The 24,824-nt window shown below is 41.1% G+C and overlaps 2 protein-coding genes across 5 annotated transcripts in view; both read left to right on the top strand.

Moving 5' to 3' along the window:
• Positions 1-3,920, top strand: part of NAA50 (N-alpha-acetyltransferase 50, NatE catalytic subunit) — a 54,680-nt gene extending 50,760 nt beyond the window's left edge. For all 3 annotated transcript variants that reach the window (XM_055315953.1, XM_055315955.1, XM_055315954.1), the window contains exon 5: positions 895-3,920. In XM_055315953.1, the coding sequence (XP_055171928.1) occupies positions 895-1,072 (178 nt within the window). In that variant the 3' untranslated portion in view covers positions 1,073-3,920. The remainder of the gene's footprint in view (positions 1-894) is intronic.
• Positions 3,921-17,091: 13,171 nt separating this feature from the next.
• USF3 (upstream transcription factor family member 3) overlaps positions 17,092-24,824 on the top strand; it is a 50,651-nt gene continuing 42,918 nt past the window's right edge. For both annotated transcript variants that reach the window (XM_055316454.1, XM_055316458.1), the window contains exon 1: positions 17,092-17,368. The gene's annotated coding sequence lies outside the window, so the exon portion shown is untranslated. The remainder of the gene's footprint in view (positions 17,369-24,824) is intronic.

Raw genomic sequence — 24,824 nt, forward strand, 5'->3', positions numbered from 1 at the left:
GAAGTTTAATGGTTATGTTTTGTTTTGTTTCAATAATAGATATGGAATCTGACTTAAAACATTCTCATTTTGCTTTATTATGTTGGAATGGGAGCTCCAAAGTCACAGAGATGAAACCAAGATTAAAACTCAAGTGTTTAGAATTAGAGAATTAGTATCATTAATACTACTTTTCTCATGCTGTTTGCTGTCTGGGTTTTGTTTAAGGTTCTTAGTGCTATGTTCATTAGTAGTAGAATTCAATAATTAAAATCAGAGAGTACCTAGCTGATACTATCTTTCTATCTTAAGAGAACTCAAATTAAGAACCAAGGCTATATCACAAGGGTATTAAGATTGTTCTCATTTTAACTTTGTCAGTGGGAGAGATTATATAATGCTGTTTTAAGGAGCAATTGAGAAAGCTCAAATTATTTATTATCAAAATCTGGCATTTTTTAAAATAAATCAGTGAGGATATATTCAGGCATTTGAGACTCTAGTTATGTTATTTTCCTGTATTTTTTCCTACATGTGTAAATATGGCTTTTGAATTATCCCTATGGTTATTTACCCATTTTTAATTACAGGAATCTTTTTTTCCCCTTGAAATGAAAAATATTATGCTAGCCTAGGGTACTTTGTCCTTTGCTGATTGTAAAAGTAAACACTATTTCTGAGTCTCCTAACCTCAACCAGCTGTCATGCAAATGTAACGGGTTAAAAGTATACATTTGTCATCAAAGGTTTTTCTGAGATGAATACTGACCTTTGTTGATTACCAGTAATTATGAGAAGAATCTAACAAATGTGTGCAGTATTCCAGCTCTAACCAATTGGAAGCTATTTGTGGATAATACACAAAAGCTGACGAAATCTTATTTATTTTTTTCCTGATACCCTTCTATATCTCAGGCATGTCCAGATCAGCAATGAGTCGGCAATTGACTTCTACAGGAAGTTTGGCTTTGAGATTATTGAGACAAAGAAGAACTACTATAAGAGGATAGAGCCCGCAGATGCTCATGTGTTGCAGAAAAACCTCAAAGTCCCTTCTGGCCAGAATGCAGATGTGCAAAAGACAGACAACTGAACAAATTAGAAATGAACTTTCTTGCACTTGCTTGTCGCCAAATAAAAGAGAGGCCCATTGATTTTTTCCCCCCTCTTTCTTTTCCCCCTCCTTCCTTATTCTTGTTTGTCCTCCCTTCTTTCTTTTTCTTTCCTCTGAAAAAGGTTTAATACTTCCAAGGACTTTCAAAATTAATCATGTTTGGATTGTTTTTAGTTTTCTTATTTTTGTGAGGTGGTTTGATTGTAGAAAAGAGGTATAGATATGTTTGGTTTCACAGTTAAGATATATATGGTCCCAAAAAATTGGGTGTCAGAGTCAATTTTTTTTTTTTTATGTCCTGCTTTCACATTGAAGGGCAGAGTCTACAAAAATGTTGTATATATCAAGACAAAAAGAAATAGCAGCAATATCTTGTTCTCTAATTCAAAGACAAGTTTAGTGTGTTTGTGGTACTTTGGGTTTTTCAAGACTGTGGGATAGTAATCCCTAGGCATTGCCTTCACTCCACCTTTTGTCCTTCTGAGTGTTATCTCAGGAGTTGGACCATTGTTATCCTTGTAAGAAATACTAAGCTTACCTTGTTTTTTTTAAGCAATTATTTCTTTATTCCTTGCCGAGGGTGGGTGGGACAGTTTGGGTAGATAGTGTTTTACTTTGGTCTCAGTATTTGAGTTAAACTGCTTTTGGCTAATGAATGTGCTGGTTGTTAGCAGGTTTATTTTTCCTGCTGTTGATTGTTATTAGTGGCATTAACTTTTAGAGTGTGGCTGGTGAGATTAATTTTTTTTAATATCCCAGCTAGAGATATGGCCTTTAACTGACCTAAAGAGGTTTGTTGTGATTTACTTTTTCCCCCTGTCCTTTTTCATCAGTAAACTCACAATAGTTAGTCTAACCTTAAAAATGGGAGTTGATGTCCTTATAGGTCAGTACCCCTAAATAAACCTGAAGCAGGTATTGTCTCTTGGACATATTAGAAAACACCTAAAAGGAAGCTTAGAAGAACTCGTGGCACAATAAATGCATTTAATGTCAGCTAATGCAGACTGTTAAAAGTGTGGCCACTGAGCATTTGATTATATAGGAAAATATATCTAGACAGTATTTTTGAGAATAACATAGCTGTGCTATTGCTTATCTGTTGGAGAACATCCCAGATTTGCTTATTTTCTGTGCCTATGATACTGAGTTTAAGGATTTGGGGGAGGGGGAATTGTTCAACATTTTGCTTCTATTGTTGGAAAAGTAGAAGTTCAGAAGTGTTAATAATGTAAATGTCACTGTGACCTCCTCTACTGACAGGACTGGTTTATGCCAGGTCATTTTCTGGCACATAGGGAGTGGCTTGGACGGGTTGGTAACTTTTTGTAAGATAGGAGACATCTGAAATTTTCATGTTTTCTTCTATAGTCCCATATCCAATATTTAAAATTTTCTAGATTGCCAATACCGATGGCCCATGCAATGTTCTCATTAGACTTTAAAACAATGCAGAGGGCTTGGATTTTCTTGTCATTTGACTTTAAAAGGAAATTTGATTCATAATATTTATCCTCATGTAAATTGTGGTAATAGAAGTCTCATCTCTCCAAATATGTTAAATGACAAAATTATTTTACACAATGTTTATGCACATTTTATAATCCTAAGTTCTATTTTGAGAATGTGAAAGTACAAAGTACAGTAGATTTCACCAGTCTTGAGTGCCAAGAGTAATACAGGAAAAGGAAGATAGTTGAATGAGTTTATAGAATTTGAATCTTAAGGTAGTAAAAATGTAGAAAGACCATGCTGGTTTCTTGGGTATCAGTTTCTTAAGCAGTCCAAATATAAGCTTAGAAGAGAAAGTTTAGTATTAAGCACCTTTATGGATAAGCTTCAGCTTGCTCTTGCCAAGAGAAGAGTGCTTGAGTTACACAGAAGGCATACTTAGTTTGAAGAATTCAGCCTTTTTGTAAACTTCCAGATATCAAAATAGATTTTGATATATAAATGAGTTTTCTGAGATGACACTGCCTCTATTTCTATAACCATTTCACCTGGACTATCTAATCAGTCCTATGAATGTATCCCTAAATGTGGTTATTGAAAACTGAATAGCTGCCTCATGACAATTAAGTACATTATTTAAGGAGGGGAAAAAAGTTAAATTTTGAATTGAGTATGTAGGCTCCCTATTGTTACAGTTTCCTTTTCCACATTAGACAATGACTTTACGTCTAAATTGTGTATGTTTGAAAAAGTTGTCCTACATCAAACTTGTTTGGAAAGGATTAATTGTCCTACATCAAACTTGTATTAAGTAATTCCATCCATTTAAGGAAGAGGAGGATGTAAGAAGCAGTAGAAGCTGGGCACTAGTTCATATGCCTGTGAGTCAGTAGAGACTCAAGTAATGTCCCATGTTGAGTTGGTTATTTTGGAACATAAAAATTGTTGAGGTAAAACAATTCTATTAACTGGAAAATCAGAGGATATATCGATCATATTTTTTAGGACAGATGGTTTTTACTATGGGGCAAATAGGTAAAAAAAAATCCTTATGGTAATTGCATTTAGGTCCTAAAGAAAAGAATCTGCAGAGAAATCTATGCAATATATAATTCGTCCAAATTATTTTCTATTTGGGGAAAGAAGTTCTAAAATATCCCAAAGCAGTTTACTCATCAATTGAAAGTCCTCCAAAAATAGAACTATTGGGAAACCGTGGTTTGTGGGGTGGAAAAGAAAAGCTCCCTCAGTTTTTTGGAGGGAATAACTTTAAAAATACTTAAATGGCTAAGTTTACTTGGTGCAGTTAAAAATTAAACTTGTTGATTTTAACATTGCTGTTACATCTGAAATAAACTTACGTGATGTTCTAGTAGTAATCTATGATGTCTGGTAAATGTCAAAGAAAACCCTGCACTGTGTTGAATCCTGAGATCAACAGTTATATGTAGTAATTGCAGTTATATGTAGTAATTGTTTACTTTGGCCATACTGTTTTATTTATTAACTTTAACATTTCTTTAAGATCTAACTTAAAACATTGAAATAGGCCAAATGCAATCAAGGCCTCCTAATTCAGACCTTTTGGAACTTGCTAGGAATACTGCTAAGTATCTACAGTTCTGTCCCAGTGAGAAAAAGTAAGATCTAAAGAGGAGTCTTAACTGCTGGGAAGTTTTAAATGTAATTGTTAAAAACAACTGACACTGTAAGCTGTGATCTAGTTAGTGTGCATTGAGTACAGATAATGTATTTTCAGAGTTTTTTCTTTTTGTTAGCAGTGAAGGAGTTTAGTAGTTGAGTAAGTTGGGAATGGCTTAAGTTTTTTCTGATTATCAAAGAAACAAGAATTTAAAATTTTGTTATTAACAAAGTTAATTCAGTATCTTGGAAGTGTTGTAATTAGAATTTTGCTTATTCAGGGAACAACAGGTGACCTTTGCCCAGTGAGTCTCAGTTATCAGTATGTAGCACATCCCAAAATTTAGCAGCTTAACCACACATGTGTATGGTCACCCGCAGTTTCTGAATCTGGAATCCAGGAGCATCTTAGCTGAATGGTTCTGGCTTGAGGTATCATCAGGTTGCAGTGAAACTCAGCCAGGGCCACATCATTGAAGGCTTGACTAAGGCTGGAGAAGCAATACTTAAAATGACTCCCTCCAATGGAGGGACTCCGTTTTTTACTATTTGGGTGTCTGTACAAGGCTACCTGGGTTACAAGTGGTGTCTAGCTTCCCTGAAAGCAAGTGATACAAGAGAGTAGCAACCATATTCTTGTATGACCTATGTCCAGAAGCAACACCATTTATTTCTGCTATATTCTGTTGGTGACCCAGACCAGCCACTTTACCATCCTGCTACAGTATGGAAAGGCAATACATAAGGATATCATTTGCAGGAGGTGGAGATCAATGTGGACCTCCTACAACATCATACTTGGAGAAAATGTTGGATTTTATTGTCACGCAAGGCAAAGTAGTTGGAAAGCTTCTGTTATCTTACTCTCTGAAGGGTTTAGTTTTCTAAATGAGGGTTAGAAAACAATTTACCATTCAGAGTGTAAAAGAAGAGAAAGTGAGCTTAAAAAGTTCTGTTCTAATGGTTGAGTTTGGCTAGGTGGAGGCATACAGTAGTCTATCTCCTAGGTTGTGCTTTTCTAGCTGGATGTTTTGAACATTCCTGAGTGGAGTACAGCAGTAGTAAGGAGTGGTGAGCCTCTAATAAGAATTTTGAGAGAATAAATCATGGCCGAGGGTCCTGAATTGGATTTCCCCTAATATAAGCCTATACTGTAGGAATTTAGTCCTAGTTTATGGTACAACCAAGTAACAGACACGGGGGAAAAAGGACTTGAGTCAGATTTTTAAGTCCAGTTACCTTGATAGAACGTTGAGGGGAGTGAAGTCAAATAATCAGTTACTGGGACAAATTCTCAACTTTTCCAGTTTTCTAAAACACTTGATTTCTTAGGTAAGAAAATGTTTTATCTAGAATCAAAGTCTACTCAGAAATAGTTGAGAGCATAAAGTTATTACGAAACAGTCACTAAACAACATAGAATTTACTTAAAAAAAATAATTATTATCTTTACACTCAACGTGGGGCTCAAACTTAAAACCCCCTGAGATCAAGAGTTGCATGCCCTACCAAGTAAGCCAGACTGGCACCTTCAGCATAGAATTTTAAATCTTGAAGAATTAATGGCCTGTTGTATATTAATTTATGGTGAAAGCTTCAATCCACCATTTCAGAAGCTACTCTATCAGGAGGGAATATTTTGCAGTTTGTGAACTCTGATATTCCTGATTTGCCACAGAGTTCTCTATATAAAGATTTGAACAATCTTTTGGATCCTATTTGTCACTCGCAATCTCCTACACTAAAGTATATTGAAACTGTTAGATTCCACACACAGGTGAAATTTGTATATATAACAATAAAATCTGGTAGGGTGAGGGCTGTATTACAGCACCCTCAAAGCAGTTTCACAACTCTTTGTTTTTACCATGTTCCTGTGTGAGAAAGTTACCTGCCTTTTGCTGATATAAAAGTTATAAATTGTTCCTGAAAATTAATATTAAGCACCTATTCTAAGCTCTAGGAGTATGTGAGTAAGCTAGGCAGATTAGAGGGCCTCTTTAAAAGGAAGTAAAAGTCTAATTATTTAGAATTCATGTCTTAGGTAAAGGTTTACCTCTACTAAAATAATGAGCAGAGCCTCCAAGGATGTTGACTTCAACTTTGGAAGGAACTTGGTGGAGACAAATATTCCCTACATTAACTTGCTTTCTCATAACACTGGTTTGAGTAAAAATATCTAATTCCCATAGAAGGACTGGGATTAGAGGTATGAGAGGGAGTGGGAAAGGAATATGCAATAAGCCATCAAATTTACTTTGTAGAGGTTCCACTTGTTCCCCTGGACTCAGGCTATCCCAGTCTAAACTTCCTTGAGGAAGCTACAATTTAGAAACTGGACTAGCTCAAAACTGGCATCTTAGCCAGAGATGTCAGGCAAATTAAGAATGACCTTCCACACAATTTGACCTTTTGCATCAGAATCCAAAGCATAAACTTCTGCATCCATAGGTCTCCATCATTTTGGTTTCTGATCTATTTTTTTAAAAGATTTTATTTGTGACAGCATGAGCAAGGTGAGCAGACTCCCTACTAGTGGGAGCCTGATACCCCAATACCCTGGGGCTTGATCCTGGGACTCCAGGATCATGACCTGAGCCAAAGGCAGATGCTTAACCAGTCGAGCCACCCAGGTGCCCCTGGTTTCTGATTAATAACATTTCTTCCGCTGATGATTGATGCTACGAATGACCACCTACTGGGGACTTGATTCATTTATTTGACATATAAGCAAATCTATGTGACCTTTGTTTACATTTTGTGCAAGATTTCGCATAACCTTGTTTACGTGGTTGTGGTTAAAATACTGTTAACTCCTGCAGTTGTAACTACCACAACTATCCAGTACTTACTGGCTTCCCCTTTTATCGCCAAACCCTATCTGCCTACAAAGAATTGTCTAGGCTCTTCACTCTAAATCAAAATTCAGCTAGTAATATGTAACCTGGGGCAAATTTAGGGCACGGTTCCTAGATTATTGTCACCCTTTAAAGTTTAAAAAATAAAGTGCTTCCTAAAACATAGGGCTAAATTACACTGCCTTACATGACATTTGGTCAAGGATTGTACCCACAATGGGTCAGGCTCTAACAATAGAGTAGTGAAAATAACAGGCATGACTCCCTACCCTCATAATCTTTAATAGTCTGGTATAGTGAACAAACATTTGAGATGCCATGGGGTAGTATGTCAGAGTGGGAGGTATAATACATTTTATAGAATTTTGGGGAAAACACTTAAGACAATTTAACTGGTTCTCAATACAAAATGACGTTAATATTTTTTACATCTAAGTAAAAAGATAATCACTGTAAATGCCATAAAGCTTTGGAGTTCCAAAACCCGATATCTTAGCAATATTTTGATACAGAACCAAGTAAATTTAATAAAAGCTAGACACAAGAAGCTTCTGGGTGGTACAGTTGGTTAAGCCCCTGACTCTTGATTGCAGCTTGGGTCATGATCTCAGGATTGTGATGTCTAGCCCCACGTTGGACTCCACACCCAGTGGGCAGTCTGCTCAAGCCCCTCCCCACTGCTCTCTCTCAAAAATAAAAGCTAGAGCATCTGTCAGCACTCACCAGCTAGAAAATGGAAAACTATCACAAAGGAAACGGAGTAAATTAGTAAAAACAAGTTATACAAGACATGAAGTTCCTTTGGAACTTACTGAGGGAATTAATGGAAGAGAAAGTAATGGTATATACCACATTCATGGATGTAAAAAGTATAAAGTGTGTCTAAAAATGCAGAACAGTGAAGTCCCAACAATATTCTGGCAGGTGTATCCCTCGGGGAAATTACAGAAATCACAAAGTTTTTAAAAATACGGTCAGGGATCCCTGGGTGGCGCAGCGGTTTGGCGCCTGCCTTTGGCCCAGGGCGCGATCCTGGAGACCCGGGATCGAATCCCACGTCGGGCTCCCGGTGCATGGAGCCTGCTTCTCCCTCTGCCTGTGTCTCTGCCTCTCTCTCTTTCTCTCTCTGTGACTATCATAAATAAATAAAAATTAAAAGAAATTTTAAAAAAATGTTTTAAAAAAATAAAAAATAAATTGTCAAGAGTGAACCTATCTGGAAAATCTCCCAAATACTTGGAAATTAAACAGCATGCCTCTAAATAAGTCTTAAGAAATTGCAAGAGAAATTAGATTTCGAACAGAAGGAAAGTGAAAACAATATATAAAAACTATGAGATGAGACTAAAGAATTGCCTAAGGGATTGTTTGTAGTATTAAATGTATTATTAAATAATTTATTGTATTAAAACTCTTGAGGAAACTCAAGAATATAAGATTCCATCTTAAGAAACTAGAAAAAGAAGAGCCAGTTAAACCTAACATGAGCTGAAGGAAGGACATAATAAAAAAGTAGAAACCCGTAAAATTGAAAGCAAGAACAATATAAAAAAAAGGGGGCACCTGGGTAGCTCAGTTGGTAGAGTATGTGACCCTTGATCTCTGGGTCGTAAGTTTGAACCCCACATTGCACATAAAGTTTACTGTAAAATTTTTTTAGTTTTTTTTTAAGATTTTAAAATAAAATCTTTAAAAAATCAAAAGCAACTTATTTGAAAAAATAAAATGTATAAACCTTTCTTTTAGCCATATTGACCAAAACTCCCCCAGACACACACAGAGAAGACAGAAATTACCAACGTCAGTAATTAAAGACAGGGCACATCACTAAAGAACTTACTGAGAATATAATGGTAATAAAGGGATATTGCAAACAACTTTATTCAATAAATTCAACAGTTTAGATGACATGGACACATTTTTTTAATTTTTTTTTAAATTTTTTTATTTATTTATGATAGTCACAGAGAGAGAGAGAGAGGCAGAGACACAGGCAGAGGGAGAAGCAGGCTCCATGCACCCAGAGCCCGATGTGGGATTCGATCCCAGGTCTCCAGGATCGCACCCTGGGCCAAAGGCAGGCGCCAAACCGCTGCGCCACCCAGGGATCCCACTTTTTTTTTTTTTTTTTTTAAGATTTATTTATTCATTCAGAGAGAGGCAGAGACATAGGCAGAGGGAGAAGCAGGCCCCACACAGGAAGCCCGATGCGGGACTCGATCCCGGGTCTCCAGGATCACACCCCAGGCTGCAGGCGGCACCAAACCGCTGCGCCACCGGGGCTGCCCTGGACACATTTTTTGAAAGACGCAAATCGCTGAAGTCACTCAAAGTCTAGCAGTTATGCAAAAAGTCAAACAATTACCATATGGCAATTCCATTCCTACATATATACATAAGAGAAATGAAAACATGTCCACACAAAAAACTTGTACATGGATGTTTATAGCAGTATTATATAGTAGCCAAAGAGTAGAAGCAATCCAAATGGGCATGAACATGAATGAATAAATAAAATGTTCCGTGTCTATGCAATGGAATGTTACTCAGCCACTGTGGATAAATTGCATGGTATGTGAGTTATAACGCAGTAACCTGCTACCAATATACATATCAAATATTTTTTAATTAGTAGCTATAAAAAATTGTAGTTAAAATCCTTCCCACAAAAAAAAATAAAAAATTAAAAAAAAATCCTTCCCACAAAGAAAATTTCAGGCCCAGATGTCTTGTGAATTCTATCAAATATTTAGGGGAAAAAACAACATACTTTTCAAGAAAATGGTAGAGGAAAGAATATTGCCTAACTTATTTTATGAGAACAGCATTATACCAGTTATTGGTTATCATACCATTACAAGAAAACTACAGACTAATATTCCTCAGGAAGACAGGAAAATCCTTTAAAAAAAATTAGCAAATCAAATCCAGAAGTTTATTAAAAGGTTTTATCCTGATCAAGTAGAATTATTCCCAGGATTAAAAGGTTAATTTAACAATTGAAATTCAATTGGTATAATTCATCATATTGACAATTTTTTTTTAAAGATTTTATGTGTTTATTCATGAGAGACCCAGAGAGAGAGAGAGGCAGAGACACAGGCAGAGGGAGAAGTAGACTCCATGCAGGGAGCCCAACGTGGGACTCCATCCCAGGATTAGGATCACGCCCTGGGCTGAATGCAGCGCTAAACCGCTGAGCCACCCAGGCATCCCACATTGACAAGTTTAAAGAAAAAATGTGATTATCTCAATAAGATGTAGAAAAAAGTATTTGAAAAAATTCAACACTCATCCATGACAAAAACTATAAAAAGTCTACAGCTACCATCATACTTAACCCAGTGAAAATCTGGATTTTATGCCTTTGGGAAGAAAGCAGGATGACTGTTCTAACTTTTCTACCATAAGGCAGTGGGAGCCCTAACCAGTCCAGTAAAACAAGAAAAAGAAATAATGAGCATGCAGATTAGATAGAAAGAAAGAAAATGGTTTTTTTTTTTAATTTTTATTTATTTATGATAGTCACAGATTGAGAGAGAGAGGCAGAGACACAGGCAGAGGGAGAAGCAGGCTCCATGCACCGGGAGCCCGATGTGGGATTCGATCCCGGGTCTCCAGGATCGTGCCCTGGGTCAAAGGCAGGCGCCAAACCGCCGCACCACCCAGGGATCCCAGAAAATGGTCTTTATTTGCAGATGACTTAATGAAGTAGAAATGCTATAATTTTTTTTAAAAAGCTACTAGAACTCTGTATGTTGGCAAATTGAACACCAATAAAAAATAAATTTATTATTAAAAAATAAAATTTAAAGGCAAAAAAGAAAAAGCTACTAGAACTAATAAGGGAGTGTAACAAGGCAACAGGATACAAATATCAATTGTATTTTCAGCTATAACAATTAGAAATTGAAATTTAAAAGATAACATTTAAAAATTAAAAGGTAACATTTGCAGTAGCATAAAATATGAGATATTTAGGGATAAATTTAATAAAATATATGCAAAACTTGGATATAGAAAGCTATAAAACACTTCTGAGAAAAATGTAAAAGATCCAAATAAATGGAGAGAGATAACATTAATGAATCCAAAGACTCAATATTAAGTTATAACTTCCCAAATTGAATTATACATCACCTCTATCAACATTTTAGCAGGATTTTTTTTAACGTGACAAACTTGAGTCTATATGGAAAGGCAAAGGACCTAGAACAGTTAAAGTAATTTTTAAAGGAACAAGAAAATTGGAGGACTTACACTATTTGACTTCAAGATTTATAAAGCTTCAGGGATTAAAATAATGTGATATGGGTATTAAGATTGACAAATAGATCACTGGAACAGAAGAGTCCAGGAATACATGATCAATAGACTTTTGTCCAAGGTAGAAAGGCAACTCAAGAGCGGAACAATGGTCTTTATAATTGGTGCTGGAAAAATTGAATTTTCCAATTCAAAAACATAAACTTTGATCCATACTTTCACAGTATACAATTAATTTAAAATGCACGATGGATCTAAATATAAAACATAAAGCCATAAAATTTGCAGAAAAAAATAGGAGAAAAGGGCAGCCCTGGTGGTGCAGAGGTTTAGCGCCGCCTTCGGCCCAGGGCCTGATCCTGGAGTCCCAGGATTGAGTCCCACATCGGGCTCCCTGCATGGAACCTGCTTCTCCCTCTGCCCGTGTCTCTGCCTCTCTGTGTGTGTGTGTGTCTCTCATGAATAAATAAATAATCTTAAAAAAAATAGAAAAAAAAATCTGTGTGACCTTGTATTAAAGATAACTTAGATATGACACCATAAGTATGACCTCTAAAAGAAGTAATTGATATTTCAGACTTAAAATTAAGAATTACTATTTGAAAAATTGTGTTAGGAGAAAGAAAAGACAATCCATAAAGAATATGTATCCAGAATATATAAAGAACTCTTGAAACTCAATAAAGAACAATAACAAAAAAACAATAAAAATAACCAAAGATTTGAACAGCACTTCACAAAAGATACACAAATGGTTAATAAGTACATGAAAATATGCTTAATATATTAATAATTAGGGAAATGCAAATTATATTCACAATGAAATACCACTACAAACCTATTAGAATGACTAAAATTTGAAAAGAATCACCATATTAAGTGTTGTCAAGGGTATGGTACAATTCAAATTTCATTCTCTCCTGGTGGGAATATAAAATGATACAACTTTGGAAAACAGTTTGGCAGTCTTTATTATTTTAAATTGAAGTATAGGTGATATACAATATTACAATAATTTCAGGTGAACAACATAGTGAATTGACATTTATATACATTAAGAAATGCTCACCACAATAAATATAATACCATCTGTCACCACCATAAAGTTATTGCTATATTATTTCTATATTTTCTATGCTGTTCTTTTTTTTTTAAAGATTTTTAAAATTTATTCATGAGAGACACAGAAAGAAAGGCAGAGACATATGTATGCAGAGGAAGAAGCAGGCTCCCTGCAGGAAGCCAGATGTGGGACCCAATCCCAGGACCCCAGGATCACAACCTAAGCCAAAGGCAGACACCCAACCACTGAGCCATCCAGGTACCCCCTTATGCTGTACTTTTCATCCTTTTGACTTAGATTTCAAGAGATGACCATTCGCTGGAAATTTGTACCTTTAGATCTCCCTCCATTTCTCCCATTCGCCCACCACCTCCCCTTTGGCAACCACCAGTTTGTTCTCTGTATTTTTGAGACTGTTTCTGGTTTTTGTTGTTGTTTGTTCATTTGACTTGTTTTCCAGGTTCCACATATGAGTGAAATCATATTTGTCTTTCTCTGATTTATTTTACTTAGCATAACACCTCTAGGTCCACCGTGTTGTTGCAAATAGCAAGATCTCATTTTTTTTATATATATATAACTAGGTTTGGCAGTTTTTAAAAAAGATACACTTACCTATGACTGAGCCATCCCACTGGCTATTTACCTGAGTATTAACCAACGAAAATGCAAGGAAATGTCCCTAAAAAGATTTGTGCACAAATGTTCTAGCATCTTTATTTGCTTTTTGTTTTGTTTTTTAATATTTTATTCATTTATTTTTGAGAGATAAGGGGGAGGGGAGCAGATTCCCTGCCCAGCAGGGAGCCTGGTGCAGGGAGCCTGATGCAGGGTTCCATCCCAGGACCCCGGGATCATGACCTGAGCTGAAGGCAGATGCTTAACTGACTGAGCCACCCACTCACCCCTAGCATCTTTATTTGTAATAATTAAAAATTGCAAACAGTCCAACTGTTCTCCAATCTGAATATATATATAATGTATCCATACATTTGAATACAACTTAGCAACAAAACCTAAAAAATTATTGATACACACAATGAAGAAGATGAATCTCAAAAAAAGGTATGCTAAATGAAATAAGATAGACAAAGAGTTTACACTGAATGATTCCATTTACATAAAATTCTAGAAAATGAAAATGAATTATAGCAAGAAGCAGTTTAATGGTTGCCTGGAGAACAGGATGAGAGCAAGAGGAAGGAATTAATAGGGAGCATGAGGAAATTTGAGGACAGGATGGATATATTATTTTTGATTGTTGAGATGGCTTCAAAGGTGTATAACTATATGAAACTTAACCAGTTTGTACATTTTATTTATGTATTCATTTTTTTTAATTTTTATTTATTTATGATCGTCACACACAGAGAGAGAGAGAGAGAGAGAGAGAGAGAGGCAGAGACACAGGCAGAGGGAGAAGCAGGCTCCATGCACCAGGAGCCCGACGTGGGATTTGATCCCGGGTCTCCAGGATCGTGCCCTGGGTCAAAGGCAGGCGCCAAACCGCCAATACATAAGGGATCCCTTATGTATTCATTTTTAATGTGAGCTCTACACACTCAACATGGGACTTGAACTCCCATGGGACCCCATATAGTCACATGCTCTGTGGACTAAGCCAGTCAGGGGCCCCATCTTGTACATTTTAAATACGTTCAATTTGTTTTTCGTCAGTCATACCTCAGTAAAGCTATTTTGTTTTTGATTTGAAAGTCACAGATGGGTGAAGATATTTGTACAACACATATCTGAGAAAGGACTTTCATCAAGAACATACAACTTTCACAACTCATCAAAGACAAGCATCCTGATTTTTTTCATAAAAAGATTTTAGTTATTCATCACAGACACAGAAAGAGGCAGAAACATAGGCAGAGGGAGAAACAGGCTCCCTGTGGGGAGCTGGATCCCAGGACCCCAAGGTCACAACCTGAGGCAAAGGCAGCTCAACCACTGAGCCACCCAGGTGCTCCAGGCCTCCTGATTTAAAAGTGGGCTGACGATGTGAACAGTACCAAAGATGCAACTGGCCAATAAACCGGCAAAAATATTCTTGACATCACTAGTAATTAGAGAAATGCAAATTAAAACGAGAGGAAACCATGTCATACCCGCTAGAATGGCTAGAATTAAAACGACTGACAATATCCAGGGTCGGCGATGATGTGGACCCTCTGGAATCTGCATACGTAGCTGTTGAAAATGCGAAATTTTGCAACCACCCTGGAAAAACAATCGGGCAGTTTCCACGGGAAATACGGAAGTAGATGTCAGGAGATGATCACTGGCTTGCATCTCTGCCATGGACTTCTGAAACCTTCTGTAAAGAAGACGCCAGCTTGGAGCCTCTCTTGCCCAGGCTGCAGATCCGCGGCCGGGGCGCCAGGCGAGACCCCACCGGCCTGGCACCAGGGGGCGCGGGGCGCCCAGAGGACGAGCGCACCGCTCGGGGTCGCGCCCCAGCAGGCCCCGCCTCGGGTGCCCGGGAAGGACACACGCTGCACAGCCCCTGCCTTTGGGGACACGAAGCAGGTGGGTGGAGCAGGGCTGAGAGCAGCTCTTTGCAGCCCGAGCCGCAACCCCAGACCACGCCCTCCGGCTGGCTGTCAGAGCCCCCTTCCCTAGTCCTACATCCCCACCAATAGAGAAAAGGAGCTGTTAGGAATTGAAATTGCGGATGCAAAAGCAAGGGGCTTGCAGGTCATGCAAACAGCCTTTCAGAGCCATGGAAGGGCCTTAAGCATGTGGGTGAAAACCAGAATCACCTGGACTGTGTGAAAAATGGACTTGGCCTGGAGGCAAGGAGACCAGTTTCACTTGACCACCGTGTTTTATCACTAGGATATGTTTGTCAAACACATAGCAGCGAGCCCGGAAATTGGGCTTGTGCAATTATTTGATGTCATCATCCTCTCATACCTAGTGCAGCCAACCAATGCTGAAAGCACAAAGCCAATAGAAAGATCTATGATTAGGACTTCAGCTTCAGTTATGAATGAGGATAAAATTAAAAAGCTGACATTTCAGATCTTTTCAAACAGAAATTCCTCTTATTTGGCACTTCTAAATTGTGCTAGAAAGGCGTTAACGTGTGTTGTTTTTAACAGTGATCCAAAGAAACCCTTAAGTTCTGTTATTCTTGAACCATCAAAACTGTGTTATGTTACCTTAGGCTTGATAAGTTGCAGTTGTTTAGAAAAATCACACACACCCTAGACGTGATATTTATTAGCCAGAATAGTTTCTTAACATGAATACCTTCTATTCTGATCACAATGGAAATTATTTCCCAAAGCTGGACAAATTAATACTATATAATTTCATGGAGGTGCTATTAGCATTATTACTACCAGGTCCTGAGCTGTAGGATCTTTTTCAGCTGCAGCTTTGATTTGGTTGTACTAAGTCCATCCAGAGGCTAATTAGAACTACACAGGGCAAGACAGATGAAAATTTTAAAGCACCAAAGTGTAAAAGTTCCACAGTTTGTAAGCAACGTTAAAGGCTTTCTGTTTCATCAAACCCTTTAAACCGCTGTGCCAACATTATGCAGCTACTGTTTGACTTTACACTTTTTTTCTCAGTACAGGGTCAGCATCTTCTGCACACTTGGGCTCAAGTAATCCCCATTATGCCATGTTCTGGAAGTTACCTGGTCCGGCCCATGGACATCTCTAGTATCTGGGACATTTTCCAAACCTGGTAGTGGAAGCGCTTGGAAATCCTCCACCACCACTAGGTGGAGGACACCTGTTCCAAGGGTGGGAGAGGCATGAGATAGGAAGAGAAAGGAGGAAGAGGTTCCAGGGCTCCCAACCCATCCGGGAGGTGGGGGACCCTCAGGTCCCCTGCTGCTCTACACCTGTCAGCTCCAGGTCTCCAGGAGCGCCAGCTTGGGGCTCCAAGCCCCGCCCCCCCATGCCACATACTGCAACCCCCCGCCCCCCAAGCAGGGCCCCAGGACGCTGCTGAGCACCGTCCTCTGCAGCTCATTGGAATCCGTGCTTTGTTGTAAGTGAAGGGTGACAGGTTACCACGACCTACAAATTCGAGCACCGTCAGCTCGGCAGGGATCCTCCAGGGAAAGGGGCAATCGGGGACGTCCGCATTCTCTTCTTTCTGCCCCGCTTCCCGCGACCGGGGCATCATCATTCATTCCCCTCCCTGCCCCGTAAGCTCAGAGGAGCTCTTGAAAGCCTTGCACGCCCTCTTTCCTTTTCAGCTTTTCCAACTTTCTAAACTACCGAAGGACGCGCGACGAGCAGCGCGGAGAACAAGATACAAAGAAGTTCTTCTTTTTAAAACACCTCCTTTTTCCAGGTTCTCAGGGCGGCCCCTTTAAGGAACCAGGCCCACCTCCCTCCCAGGCACCTACTGGCTTCCTCTGCTGCCCATCACTCTACCTTTAAGAATATTTCCTGTTCCTTCAACCCAACTTGCGCCCCTCCGTCCCCGCCGGCCCTCCCCATTGGGCCGCGCGCCCGCTCTTCCCTCCGTGTCCTCCCGCCCTCTAGCCTCGCGCAAAGGCGCCCGGGCTCTGATTGGCTGCCGCGGCAGCCTCCCCGGGGCCGGATTGGCGGGCCGGGCGGCAGGGGCGGGCGCGCGGCGCAGCCAGCGTAGGCTGTCCGCGTGCCGAGCGGCGGCCGCGGGAGGGGCGGGGAGGGGCGAGGGGCGAGGGGCGGGGGGAGGGGGGCTGGGAAAGTTGAGGCCGCGCTGCCGCCGGGTCTCCGGCCTTGAGGGCTCGGGCTCGCAGCGGCGGCGGTGGCCGCAGGAAGAGGCGGCGGGGGCGGGGGGAGAGGAGGGCCTGGGCCCGCGCTCCCCCAGCCCCAGAGGAGCAGGCGGCGGCCGCGGACGGAGAGGTTCGCCCCGGCGGCCGGACGCCCCTGCCGTCCCCGCCTGGGACCATGACCCGGGCGGGGGTCGCCGCCGCCGCCGCCGCCGCCGCCGCCGCCTCCGCCGCCGCCGCCGCGGCCGAGACCGCGCAGCCCGCGGGTGAGTGACTGCGGGAGGGGGGCCGCTGACAGCCGGGGCGGGGGCCGGGGGGCGGGGGCCGGGGCTGCGGGGGCGGCTCCGGGGGGCGGCCCCGGCTCCGCTCCACCCACCCCCACCCCCCGGAGCCGGAGACCCGAGCGCGGAGCCCGGCGGGGCGCGAGCGTGGGCTGCGGCTGCCGTGCCCTCCGCGACCTCCGGCGGCCCGCGCCCCCTGCTGCCCGCCCGGCGGGGGGGACTCGCGCGGCGGCCCGGCCCCCAGCGGCGCGCGGGGCGAGCGAGGCTCCTGGCGGCCCGGGCGCGCGGGGCTCCGGCCCGAGGGCCTCCGCCCGCCGCCCGCCGCCCGCCGCCCGCCGCCCGCCGCCCGCGGCCCGCCGCCCGCCTCCGTCACCCCCTTCTCCTAGCCTCGCTCCCCGAGCTTCCTCGGACCCCGCGGGTCGGACGCACGCGACTTCTCGCCTTTTGAGCCTCAGCCCCGGAGTCCGGGAGTCAGGCTTGCGTTTCCTCTCTGCGAGCCTTTCTTGTCCTCTAGTAGGATGGGTGCAAGCGGATGGCCAACCCTCGAACCCGGCTCCGTCTCTCTTGGCTCTTTTTCATGTTTCACGTTTTGATGGTTGGGTTTGCCCTCTGCCCACCCCCTCCCCGCCCCGTCGCTACGTTGGGAGACGGTCCTAGGAGTTTGCGGACTTTGTCAGGAAATACGAGGCTGCGCGAACCTGTGTGTGTGCCGCGGGCTTCCAGCTTCTGTTCTCACACCATTTTTACCATTAAGTAGATATAGTGACCTAACACCCCCCCCCCAAAAAAAAAAATAAGACAGTTGTGGCTGACTTAAATTTCGCATAAAGAAGACAGTTGCTTACCTATGAGCAAAGTACAGATTTCTCGAATACACACTTTGTGAGGGACATGGGCCCTGAAGCATATTTCATGTCCTGGCTTTTTTCCTTTAAAAACAAGTGATCAGGCAAACCAACCTGCTTTTTAAAGGATCAACAGGCTGTCATACTCTCTAATCACCTTTTTTTTTTTTTAAGATTTTTAATTTATTTATTCGTGAGAGATAGAGAGAGAGAGGCAGAGACGCAGGCAGAGGGAGAAGCAGGCCCCATGCAGGGAGCCCGATGTGGGACTCGATCCCTGGGACTCGATCCCTGGGACTCGATCCTGAGCCCCACGTGGGACTCGATCCCTGGGACTCGATCCCTGGGACTTGATCCTGAGCCCGACGTGGGACTCGATTCCTGGGACTCCATCCCGGGTCTCCAGGATCAGGCCCTGGGCCGAAGGCAGCGCTAATCCGCTGAGCCACCCAGGCTGCCCCCTCTCTTATCATCTTAATGTGTTTGTTTGTTTTTCCCACAAACACTTGTTTAATGTAGCACAGAGTTGTTGTATGGGATACATTTGTTTCCCTTCATTTGTGAAGTATTCTGACCATATTTGTTACAAAGTTAGCAAAATACTTTGTAGTCCTTGCACATCTGAAACCAGGACCAGTATAATGTCTCTAGGTACTACAGGAACTCACGTTTTGCTCTTCATATGTCTCTTGTATATGTAGGTATTACATCCTCTCTATATTTAAGAGACAACATTTGTAAAAATCCACCCATGGATGTAGCCTAGAACATTCCTTAATATGAAAGCATTTCACTGCAGGGATGTAAGGGCAGCATGGGATGGAAATGTTTTCTAAGTTAGTTGTCTGTAGGACATCATGGAAATAAAACTCTTTTAAGTTTCACACCGTGCAGTCAATGAACCAGTCATGTAAGAGAAATTGATGGGTTGTTTTCTGATTTTCGGAGATTAGCATTGTCAACAAGGGAAAAGAAACACTAAGAAAACAGAATGTTTAACTCAGGTTGGAAGATAAGCTTCAGTAGGTAATCAGCTCAGAATTGTTACTTATAAACAGGAACTGAGAGCAAGTGTAGACTTAACCGTATCTGTCATGCCTTATACTTCTCTATCCTCCAGCCCAGTGGTTCTGAATCTGGACTATCGAGTAGAATCACCTTGTATGCTTTTACATTTTAACATCCTAGCCGCTCCCCTCAAAGATTCTCTTGCTTTTGATATGGGGTAAGCCCTTGCCGGAGGTACAATTTTTAAAGTTTTCCAGGTGTTTCTGTTTAGCAGTCATGGTTGAGAACTACTGAGCCTAGAAGTGTCCAAGCTGCTAGGCTTGTGTTCTAGGCTCTGTTAAAATCAGGCCCTCACTCATGCGTCCACTTTTTACCCAATGCCTTCCAAACCTTTGGACCTTCTCATGGTCCCACAACTATGTGGTTCAGATCTCTGCTTTTCTCAATGACATTGATCTTTCTCAGCATGTGGACAGCCCTCTCTGTGCTCCTTCCCCCCACTGATGATAGTTCAACTCTACTTTTATGAAGGTTTTCCTAATAGCTCTCTCAACTCTTAGTGATTGGCTCTATTTGAACATTTATGCCACATGTTGTTTAAAAGGTTCCCTTTATACTTATACCATGTGGTGGTTTAATTTCTTTCATATATATGTGTTTCATTGCTCGCAAGCTTAATGGCAAGGACTTATTTTTCTTTTTGGCTCTTCTACGGTGGTTTGCTATGAGTTGGATTGGTTTACTTTGGAATCCTTCTGACACTGCTTGCAACCCTAGTTTCAGGTTTGATTCTATCTCAGATGTTTCTGTTGTAGCTTTCTCCCACCTTGACTTGCATTGAATTCATGTATGGATGTCAGTGTCTTCCATACCTTTTCCTGATTTCTTCAGAAGATTGATTATTTTCTCCTCTGTGGCCCCGTAACATCTTGTACTTATTTCTGGGTTAATGCTAATCACATTGCCATAAATATGTGTTTCTCCACTCCTTCCACCAGACTGTTGCCTCGAGCCTCCATGTTGAGCAACTCTACGTTGTATTTTTTCTTTAAATTAGGTTCCACACCCATTACATTGTATTTTTAAATACCATTGCCACATAGCAAAGCTAGAAACCCCAACATAGGAACTGTGTTCTCTTCGTCTTTGTAATTTTATTTATTTTTAAAAGATTTTATTTTTGAGCAATCTCTACAGCCAATGTGGGGTTTGAACTTCCAACCCTGAGATCAAGAGTCGCATGCTCTATGACTGAGCCAGCCAGGTGCCCCCATCTTTGTAATTTTAGGACCTAAGGTAACACTTGTCATTAGTAGGGACTTAGTAAATGTTTGTTGAATGAATAAATGACTGTCATTGTTATATATAATGGAGAAACAGCCCTATACATCTTTAACGTAGGTTAATTTGACATTGAGTGATTTGCTATTAAATATTCTTATGTCTTATACTTACATTAGGAACTTGTTAAGGGTTAGTGGAATTTAAGTAATTACAGTTGTGGCAGATCCCTCAAACTTGTAATCTTCCTTCCAATATGTGTGGGGATATACAGTCTTTTACCCTGAGCTCTAGAAGTTGACTCTTGTTGTCCATAAAATATTTGTGGAACTCTCACTAAGAGAAAGGCTTTTAACTGTCCAATTGGATAATTTTTCTTTTTCTCATTAAAGTTTCCGTATGAGTACAATTGTACTACAGAAGGCCAGATCTTTTAATTAGATCAGTAGAGCATGATAAGTTACTCCTATTAATGTGCTAATACTGTGTTTTAAATTCAGTTCATCAAGCATTTATTGAGTGCTTACCATGTGCCTAATACTCATAGGTGCTAAAGAGAATGCAGAAATAGTAAACATGGAGAACTCAGCTCTTAAGAAGTTTTTAGACTTATACGAAGGATTGGAGAATACCATGTCAAATAATTAAGGGACTGAACACAGTATTCATTAGATGCTAATTTAAACATAAGTACCCCAAATCTAATTTTCTATCCACTATGGAAAATTAAGAAAGACCAGATATTCTTCCAATAGACATTTATTACTCCCATATATTGAGTACTAATTGTTGAGGATACAAACCTAAAAGATGTGGTTTCTACCATTTAGAAGCCTAACAGGCTAGTGGGAAAAACCAGTAAGCATGTAGATTATGGGGATCCCTGGGTGGCGCAGTGGTTTGGCGCCTGCCTTTGGCCCAGGGCGCGATCCTGAAGACCCGGGATCGAATCCCACATCGGGCTCCCGGTGCATGGAGCCTGCTTCTCCCTCTTCCTATGTCTCTGCCTCTCTCTCTCTCTGTGACTATCATTAATTAATCAATTAATTAATTAATTAATTAATTAAAAAAAGCATGTAGATTATATTTCATGTTAAGACTTTGTGGAATATTATGTCAGGATGTTTGGGACTAATCTCTAGGGATCAGAGAAAGTTTCAAAAAGGATAATTAGGAGTTTTCAGTTGGAAGGTTGATACGAACATTCCACACAAACTAACATGTACAAAGGCTGGAAATGAGAGGGAGCATTTCTTAATTAAGGTGCTGAAAATAGATGGATATCAGTGGAAAGTGCTATGTTAAAGAGTATGGACTTTGGAGTCAGACAAACTTTTATTCCCAATTGCTTTGAGCCCTTACAGGTCTTGCCTATGTGGGGTAGCAGTAGTCTACTGGTTACTTCACTGCTAGTGTTAGTACAAAGAGGCACCCCAGGATTCTTCCAGTTTCCATCTGTGCTCCTGTACTTTCCCTTTTAACTATTGCCTGGCTCTATGTGGAGCCCCAGATAACCTTACCTCGCACTTAGTGAAGCTGTTACTGGGTCTCTGGTTGAAAGCTTTCTCACCTTAGCTATTATAATTTCTTACAGCAGGAGTCATGGTGAAAGGAGACAGGGAGAAGAAAGTTGAGGTGTAACCATTAGAGGTACCACTTCCACCTCCACTATAATTTCTCTTAGGTTATGAGCAATAGAAATTGCCTTTGGCTAACTGAAGCAGAAAATTTATGGGTAGATTTATGGATAGATATTGGGTATGCTCACAGAAGTGAGGAAAAGCAGAATAATCAACCCTTGGAACGGCCTAGGGACAGCAGCTTCTAAGATTATATGGGCCTATGGGGCTAACTCAGCTCTAGCCACCTTCCTGCCTTGCATGGTCTTATTGGTCATCCCTGGGCCCACCCCAGAGATAAGCTCATGTTTGATGGTCCTGTCAGATCTCAGAAATCAGGCAGAGAGGGTCTCCAAAGGAAAACTTAGGTATTGTTGTCATAAAGCCAAAAACAACAGATATTTCCTATAGAGTTCATCGGATTTTGATAATGTGGAGATCTTTTGCAAGCAGTTTAATAAATAAAAGCCAGGTAATGGTGAGCAGAAGAGTGGATGGTAAGTGAGGAAGAAGGGACATTGAGTATAAATTACTTGTTCAAGAAGCCTGATGGGTGGGAGGGAGAAATAATGGGAACACACAGAAGGTGTTGCAAGGTCAGAGAAATTTTTTTTGCCTTTTAAATGAAGAAAAAAAAATGGAATAAGAATGTATTTTAATAGAAAAGGACTAACAGAGAAGGAGAAGTTAATAATATATGAGAGAGGGATCCCTGGGTGGCGCAGTGGTTTGGTGCCTGCCTTTGGCCCAGGGCGCGATCCTGGAGACCCGGGATCGAATCCCACGTCGGGCTCCCGGTGCATGGAGCCTGCTTCTCCCTCTGCCTGTGTCTCTGCCTCTCTCTCTCTCACTGTGTGCCTATCATAAATTAAAAATATATATATATATATATATATGAGAGAGAAGAGATATTATGTAACAAGATTACTAAGAAGTGAGAATGATAGAATCCAGAACAAAGGTAGCAGGTTTAGTGTTAGCTGGAAATATTAGGGAAAGTTTTAGAGAGGAGAACGGACTTGCACTGGGCCTCAAAGGGTTAATAGCATTTGAAAAAGCTAAGCAAAGTGGAAAGGTCATTTCAGTGGGCAAATAGCAAGATTTAGCAAAAAAATTAACAGCTGATAAGGAGCACAGGGAAGAACCTGTCTGGAGGGCAGAGGAGGGAAGGGTAGATGGCATGATTAGCTTGATAGCCCTGCTCCTGTGTGTGTGTGTGTGTGTGTGTGTGTGTGTGTGTGTGTGTGTTGTAGTAAGTGTAAGTGGATGAGTGAGACTGGCCAGTGAAGAAGATGGTGTTAGGTAGAGTCATGAAAGCTAAGACCCAAGAGTTTGAATTTGAAACAGTAGATGGTAGAAAATAGTACTGTGGATTCTGGAGCAGGGGAGGTACATGTTGAGTACCATGAATTGGAAAGATTACCAAGACATTGAAATATGAAACCATGGAAGAATAGGTGAAAGACTGGGAGCTAAAAAGACTTGGGGACGCCTGGGTGGCTCAGTGGTGAGCATCTGCCTTTGGCTCAGGGCCTGATCCCGGGGTCCTGGGATTGAGTCCCACATGAGGATCCCCTTAGGGAGCCTGCTTTTCTCTCTCTCTCTCTCTCTCTCTCTCTCTCTCTCTCTCTGTCTCATGAATTAAAAAAAAAAAATTAAAATTAAAAAAAAAAAAGAGCCAGACATGTATAAAACAGGGCCTAATCTGAGATGGTAGGAAAAAACAGGAGGAGATGAGCATTGTGAAAAGAATTGATAGGATTTGGTGAGAAAATTTATAGATTATTTTTGGGTTTAGAGCCAGGTTAAAGTTTTGGTGTCATTGACAAAATGGAGAAATTGGAAGAAAGTCTTAAGAGGCAAAGCAATTCAACATGTTGCAAAAACCTGTTAATTGGTATTGAAATGAAATGTTCTGAAGAGAAGTTGCCTAACCAAAGGTTTGGAGCAAGATCTGTGTTGAAAGTTGGCTTTATTATAAAAAAGTAATGCCTTTTACACAGAAACTGTTTGGAAGTATGTAGAGAGAAAGCAAATAGAAAAGCAAACAGTATTGAGCCTTGGAAGTCAAAGTGAGAGACAGGGATTCGTGTTAGAGAAAGATGATGCATAATTGGGGACAAGGAAGGGAACGTAGGAGAGAAAATGTGGGGAAAAAACAGCAGCAGCAGCCTCCAGTCCTGCAGAGAGGAGGGGAAGGCAGAGAAAGACCTCTGATGTGGACAACAGTAGTCCTCATCTCTAAGAAAGCAGTTTTGGTTGGTGGAAACAATCAGAAGACTCTGCCCGGGGTTTAGGAAGGATTGGCCAATGAAGGAAAGATGAGAAGCTTCAGAGGATAGAAAAGACAGTGAATTCTTATTTAATAAGCTCCATAGTTTGGAAGCAAAAGAGAAATGGCTAAGAAGAAATGAAGTGCTAAAGAGAAAGGAATCAAGTATAGAGTCCTACCATAGAGTTAGCTTTAGGATGTTCTGGTGGGCTGAAGGGACAGATGCACGGGCAGAGGTCTCTTAGGGTATATGTAGGATACAGTTAAGGAACTCACACTAGGTGACTCTGTCTTACCAGTGAATTAGGGGGGAAATGGAAAAAGGCAACTATTGTGTAGTGAACTCTTGCTGTGTACCAAACACTTTGCTTGATCCATTAAATGTTTTAACATGTAAACTCACAACAGCCCTCCCA

Source organism: Nyctereutes procyonoides, unplaced genomic scaffold (genome assembly GCF_905146905.1).
Source record: "Nyctereutes procyonoides isolate TBG_1078 unplaced genomic scaffold, NYPRO_anot_genome, whole genome shotgun sequence".
Taxonomy (NCBI): Eukaryota; Metazoa; Chordata; class Mammalia; order Carnivora; family Canidae; genus Nyctereutes; species Nyctereutes procyonoides.